This window comes from Cibotium barometz, chromosome 53 (assembly GCF_041138505.1).
Source record: "Cibotium barometz isolate CiBa-2024 chromosome 53, ASM4113850v1, whole genome shotgun sequence".
Taxonomy (NCBI): Eukaryota; Viridiplantae; Streptophyta; class Polypodiopsida; order Cyatheales; family Cibotiaceae; genus Cibotium; species Cibotium barometz.
This window is the reverse complement of record NC_141098.1, coordinates 3,525,384-3,532,518: the sequence shown is the minus strand read 5'-3', so window position 1 is coordinate 3,532,518 and position 7,135 is coordinate 3,525,384. Positions and strand designations below refer to the sequence as shown.

Below are 7,135 nucleotides of genomic sequence, written 5' to 3'. Positions count from 1 at the left end.
AGCTACCTATATAGGTTCCCTCTATTTTTAATGGTTTTTTCTTGTTTGAGCCCAGAGTCTCAGTTGTTGTTGATTACTAGTGAAGTGCTAGTGATAATCAATAGTTAATGTTTTTTATGGAGTTAAGGGTGCAGTACCGACACAAGACTGGAAAGTTATGGACAAGAAATTTTCCCCTACTCTTTTTATGTATTGTGTCGACAAAGTTTGAACTATTGGAGAGTTCAATTGAGGACTTGTTTCTCAAGTCTTTGATTTATGTCCAAGCAACCCATTTGAGTCATAGTCTACATGTCTTAGTGTAGTACCCTTGCTTGCATAGTAAACGAGTTTTTGCATGATTGAGAAACCAATGAAATTGGGTTTGCAAAGGGACATAGAGGAGTTGGCTCTAAATTTTAAATATTTTAATGCATCACATGTATGTTTGTGTTATGTTATGGCGAGTTCACATCAAATAAGTTGGTTTGTGAATTTGAATCATAAGATCCTATTGTGTCGATCATATTCCTTAGGTAATTTATGGTCAAGGATCTTTCACAATGTTATGTGGCTAACCTATTGAGCAAACACAGTTTGTGTTTGTTGTTAGTTAGTAACAGACTTCAATATAAAAAGTTATGTGTCATGTGCTCAATACGAACACATTTCAATGAAGTTTTACTTTTCGGGAAGAAGTTTGTTACTTAAGGAGATATTCGTTTGGTCATTGATTTTTTCTTTGATTTCAAAAGATTATCTAAAGATAAATGTTGCACATATAAGCACTTTAAGGTTGAATTCTTTTAGTGTTTATGTTGTGTACAAGCGCTTAAAGGTTGGAAATAATTGAAGCGTTTGATCTTGATTTAGGTGAGTTGGCTCATAATGGAGCACAATTCACATCTATTATTAGGTAACTTGATTTACAAATTTTAACCTCAATGAATGGTCACGGTGCCTCAAACGTAATCTTTTTAGATTTGTTTAAAAGTATGACTCATCAAAAAGTGCCACTTTGGGTCATGAACAAAAACATATTACCAATGTTGATTCGAGACGGTAAAGATAGTTGATTGTAGATAAAAGCGACCTGTCTATCTATAAATAAAAGTCTAAATCCTTGGAAAAGAGGAAAGACTATAAATTCTCATGGTGGTGACATAATAAAGTGATGTCTGCTTCGGCCACATCGTAAAGATATGAGCACTATGTACTTGCAAAAGAAAGTAATAAGACATACTCATTTGTGAAAAGAAAAGTTGATCATATTAAAGAGAGGCACAATTACGAGTGATTAGGCTCATGGATTCCATAATGGTAGACATGGTATAAGGAACCTTATAATTGTTTCTATATATGCATAAAAGTTATCCAGCAAATAAGTTGCTTGAAAAAGGTTTACCAATAAAAAGAAATGTCTATGTGGACATTGTTTCACTTATTAAAGTGTGAACGAAAAAAGAAGTTATTGCCTAGATCCAAATTCAAGGACGTCCACACTTTTAAAAGGCAGGGTCTAGTGTTAATAGCCGGTTACTCAATGTGCTTGGAAACAACTAGGTGGAATGCCTGGTGATGTGTGCTATGCCAATGTACGAGTAATCAAAAGGAGTTGACCAGGCAAGGTTGAGGTTGCCTCATCCAAAAAAATTTCTTGATTGAGTCGATGGTCGAGAAATAAAAGGAATTGGCCAAGGGAGTAAATGGTTACTTTACTCTTCATTGCTTATGGTATGCAAGGTCGGTCAACTAGTACGTAAGGTACTAAAAGAGGCATTAGAACAATCTTATTTGAAAATTGTGTCTCACGGAAAGGAGGTTATCCGTTGTAAGATTGGGTCTAGTTAAGTGTATACAAGTATGCACTAAAAGAAGGTTGATGGTAACCAGTTAAAGCTTCTGAGTGATCATGAACCTCAAAAAGAAAAAAAGAGCAATGAAAAGTTATTAACTGCATTCAAGACTCTGATCAAGGACATATGCAAAGTTGGTGGACATAATCAAATTGGTTTGTCCGCATGTTTAGTATCAACCAAAATAAAGTATTCATCTTAGAAGAAGGTGTTAAAGCCAGCCTCATTGTTCTAAGGGGAACATAACGTTCAACATCGTGTCAGATCTGTATGGTGTGATGACACTTACATAGATAGTAGGTGTTCTTAAAAGACAAAGGTACTCTCTCGTAGAAAAGGAGTTTAAAGGCACATGAACGAGGGAGTAATATTCCTGTACTAAAGGAAGTGTTTCTTTAATTGAAATACTTATAAAAGAGAACTTATTCCAAGTTAAAGACTGTTAATCCAATTCTCGGATGAACAAGTATGAATAAGTCCTTGTACACTTAACAAGTTAAGGCTTGTCGAATTGACTCATGCTTTTGCCTAGGGTGACTGTCACTCTATTAGGATAATCCTTGAAATGATTGAATCCACACTTCTAACATGTGCCTCCGAGATGGACCAAATGTGTTACATTTCCGTTTGTAGCTCCTAGGAGGCTCTTGGATAAGCTCAATCTTATGGTTTGTTGACTCATGGATAACCAAAACCACATACAAGCCATAACCCTTGCAATAAGAGACTCCTCATTGAAGATATAATTTCATGTGTTTGCATACATCATGTGCTTAGACATGAAGATAAGTCAACATTAAAGAGATATTTCACTTTCCAATTCTCATTTACTTTTATCCTTCAAACTCCTAATATCACAATTTCATGTAAGTGTACAACCACTTGCTGATCATCGTCATTTAAAAAAGAGTATGGCTTTGTTATTGTTGATTTCATGTCATAGTTTAACATACATTTTATGTCTTTTGAGATCTAAGTGACAGTTTACTTCGTATCTACCCATTTCCTTGACCTCAAGCCCCTCGCTATTATTTTAGCATCTTCACTTATGACCTCCATGTATAGTGTCCTTTCAAAAAGCCATCATAGAACATTGTGTGTTACTTTTAGCACTTCAAGGGCAACTAGCCACCATATCTTCTTTGACTAAACTTTATGCTTACCATAGGTCATGGCTTCGTTTATAACAATTAAACCAATCCTATCTATTTTATGGGCTTGCACTATCTCCTACTCAAGGGCAAATTTGATCTTGTCTTCAAGCCATACCATAGGCATGCCACCATGTTCAATTTTAAAGAGATTAGAACATCAATTCCTTTATTTTCAAGCAACCCAAACAAGAAACTAAATGCACCTTACATAAAAGAGACTTTATGCACATTTTAGCTTTGATTCTATCAATGTAAATATTTTTAAATCTTTTGTATTCAAGCCAAAAAAGATGGGTGCCCACACATCTACTTCATGCTCAAAGGTATCATGACAGCAATTCCTTTATATGGGTACCTTAAGAAATAAAAAATAAAGCCTCACCACCAACCTTAGTGACAAAAGCACAAAAGTCACATGGTGTGGAGGCCTCACCAACAACAGAGACCAACTTGCTAACTTTCCTACTGCTTCACAACTACTCCAAGCTTCAATGTCCTTGCCTATCCCACCACAACAGAGTTGCACCTCAACACTTAGTGGGGCAACTTCAAGCTTCAACACCCTTGCCAATCCCCTCCATAATGAGCTTGAATACACATTATGTACATCAACCTACTTCTGAGCCTACTATATACCACAATTCTGCATTGACTCTCATAATAGTGCATCTTATCATTGTGAGCACAAGAGCAATGGTTGCTAGGAGCAATGTTCCGCATGCATTACTATATACCACAATTCTGCATTGACTCTCATAATAGTGCATCTTATCATTGTGAGCACAAGAGCAATGGTTGCTAGGAGCAATGTTCCGCATGCATTGCATCGACAAACTTAGTAAACATAAAGCCACAGTTTATGCTTAGAAAATAACCATTTTACTCCAAATGTGACCGGGCAGTGGAAAATCTGACAACTGTAGAGTTTTTAGTCCAATGATTAATGACAGTTGCAGTTCAATAAATTAATTTGAGTTGCCAGAAAAGGTGTCTCTCCTCTGTTAAAAAAACCAATGCCCCTTTCAATACCACCAGAATTAGCATTATCCTTGCTTCATGCTTCGCAACTTTATAGGTACTCTATTTGCACATGCCCTCATAACTTATTTGCACGATGCCCTTGTGACTTTCTTCCTTGGGTTCACTAGCAGCATACGTAAATTCTTGAGAAGGGTATCCGATGTCATCCCGTACAAAACCTACTGTGTGGGATGCAACATATCACTTCCATACAGAGGCAGTCTGCCTTAACACCTGGTGGGCTCTCTTTATATTGACCAGAGTCTTGTGGGCAGTCATGTTCTAATAGGCGGTGAAGATATAGTGGGCAGTCATAATGTGATTAGATATACAAATATACAGAATTATGCCGTTTGATATATAAACCAGGTAAAAGCTCATCATACAGTAGGATGTCAGTTCTGAAATAAGTAGAGGCCCACAAACAGCAATCCATCATGCATATGTAACGTGTAACATAAACGACTGGTGACAGTGCAGCACAATAATTACTGCTTTACCACAGATTCCCTAAAGCTACAGTTTCATCAGAGTTCAAAAAGCATAGCAAAAGGTTGGTAGTGTAAATACATTCAAAGCTTCACAGAAAACAAAACAGAAGGGGCATAATATTTCCTGTTCCGTCTTGCTAGACTCTGCTCAAAACTCCTGAGAGGCACCTCCCGCTTCTCCCTTGCCCTTTGAGGACTTCTTTGGTAGCAGAGTTGCATGAATGTTTGGCAAAACTCCCCCATTTGCAATGACAACACTACCAAGCAATTTACTAAGCTCTTCATCATTTCTAACTGCAAGCTGTATGTGCCGAGGGATAATCCGGTTCTTCTTGTTATCACGTGCAGCATTCCCAGCAAGCTCCAAAACCTGCAGAATAACATCCCCCACAAGAAGGGCATTACACAGCCTATACTAAAATTCAGACATTTGTTTCAATACCTGAACATAGCTAAAACTCAATCAAGATGAGTCACAACCTCAGAGAACGAGGGGCAACAGGATGCAGAACCCTCTACTAATCAGGGATGAAGGCCCTTGAAACATTACACCTTAGGGTCCCTTATGCACAGCTACCAATGACATGTGAACCATACGAGAGTACTACACAGACGCAAGGAATAAGCACGTAGTTACACTACCACACACAAAGTCCCTTTAACTTGCTGTATGCATTGCACTTTGTCAAAACCATTGCTAAGACGTATACTGGGTATAGAGCACACAACAGAGTAAGAGATGGCAATCATGCAAGATGCAGAAAGATTTGAACAAAAGCATACTTTATAACAACACAAATATACAGCCTGAGTGCAGACTCCAGAAAGGCAAGGGTAGATGAAAGAGAGCAACATGATGGTAGAGGCACAGCAACCAGCCAAGCATGGTGCCCGCATGTCCACCGTGGAGCATGGATCAACAAGCATAGTAAAAGTCTATGGACATAATCTTGTCTGAATGGTCTCTGGACATCTGAATGGTACACATAAAAGACATGTATGCAGCAACCTTACACAGGGCGATATGCAAGAGAAACAACCTATACAAGAGACATGAGACAATTGTAAGAAATACATAAGACAATCACACAATTCCTAGATAGTGCAAACGAAGTATCACAAAGCAATTCAAAAAAGGGGTTCAAGAGAATCACCTCGGCAGCAAGGTACTCCATCACAGCAGCCAGGTAGACAGGCGCTCCTGCTCCAACACGCTCAGCATACTTCCCTTTCTTCAAGAACCTTGCGATCCTTCCAACAGGGAATTGAAGGCCAGCCTTCTGGGACCGGGAGACTGACTTGCTGTTCTTCGGCTTGCCTCTTCCACCTCCACCAGCAGCCATGGTGCAGATAATGCCTTCACACCAACATAACGTGAACACATACCTGTCAATACAGTTGCAAAAACAAAACCCTAACAACGCAAAACAAATCAGCAAAAATCCTGTATTGCCAGGCCACCTTACTCTAGCAAAATCCATGAGAAGCCCTGACCTAGCAGAGCATGGCCATGCCATATCATGTTGTGTTACCTAGCATAGCTTTGCCATATCAAGAAAAAACCAAGAAGAAGGCCATGCCAAAAGAAAATCTATAATGCTAGCAGGTAAATCAGAGCGATACGGCCATGGATCGGAAGCTACCACACAGAATCAAAAGAAAGCGAGGCAAAACATCATGTTCAAAACGCAGAAGCGATCGAGATCCTAAGAGACGCCATGGAAACTGAAGTGCCATAATCAGCCCAGAGAGGTCATGAAAACCATGACCAGAGCAACGAAGATCATGAAAACACACCGAAACCCTAACAAACGCCATGAAAAAAACCCCACACACAACCTATCAAAAAACAGAAGAACAAGGAAACAGCGCAGACTGAGCCATGTTACCTGACTGCAGATGACAGAAACCCTAAGGCGCTTCAGACAACAGTGATATATGCGTCTGTTGTCGACAACAGCATTTTATTGAGGTTCGAGATTGCCGCTTTTTTCCAAGAAGCTTATTTTGTCCAAATCAAACATGTCCGGCCGGCAAGTTCAAACTATCCTAGGTGGTGACACAGTGTGAACATATATATATATATATATATATATATATATATATATATATATATATATATATATATACGAGTAGCCTCACCGGTTGAGCTCATATAGATCGATCATCCACGAATTAGAATGTGAATATTTTTTCCTTCTCATATCGGGCCACGCATCTCCCTACCGTCTTCTCATCAATCTCATAATAACAACCTTACCATCCAGTGCCAATGTCCCGCCAACACTTACACTTTGGGACACGAATGATAGGTACCATAACATCGGTGATCGCAACTTGCCTTACATCACCAAATCGTAAACAAACTATGCAGTGTCTTCACTCTAGTGTAGCAAAACTACTAACTCGGTGGGTTCACCCCAAGACGATAGACTGGACGTAGGCACAAATCCACTCCAATTCAATAAGCAATCCACTCTCTCTCTCTCTCTCTCTCTCTCTCTCTCTCTCTCTCTCTCTCTCTCTCTCTCTCTCTCTCTCTCTCTCTCTCTTTGAACTTGAAAATTTTGTAAATGACCAAAACAATAATTAGAATCATGAATGAACATTATACACAAAAACAATACATATAAAA

The 7,135-nt window shown here is 38.8% G+C and overlaps 1 protein-coding gene across 1 annotated transcript; it reads right to left on the bottom strand.

The window, feature by feature from the left end:
* Positions 1–4,346: 4,346 nt before the first annotated feature.
* LOC147608190 (histone H2AX-like) lies at positions 4,347–6,528 on the bottom strand. The gene is made up of 3 exons (XM_086789029.1): positions 6,390–6,528; positions 5,655–5,857; positions 4,347–4,870 (listed from the first exon to the last, which is right to left on the bottom strand). The coding sequence occupies exons 2-3, from the start codon at positions 5,841–5,843 to the stop codon at positions 4,649–4,651; spliced, it is 411 nt and encodes a 136-aa protein (XP_086645155.1). The 5' UTR covers positions 5,844–5,857; positions 6,390–6,528; the 3' UTR covers positions 4,347–4,648.
* Positions 6,529–7,135: the final 607 nt, after the last annotated feature.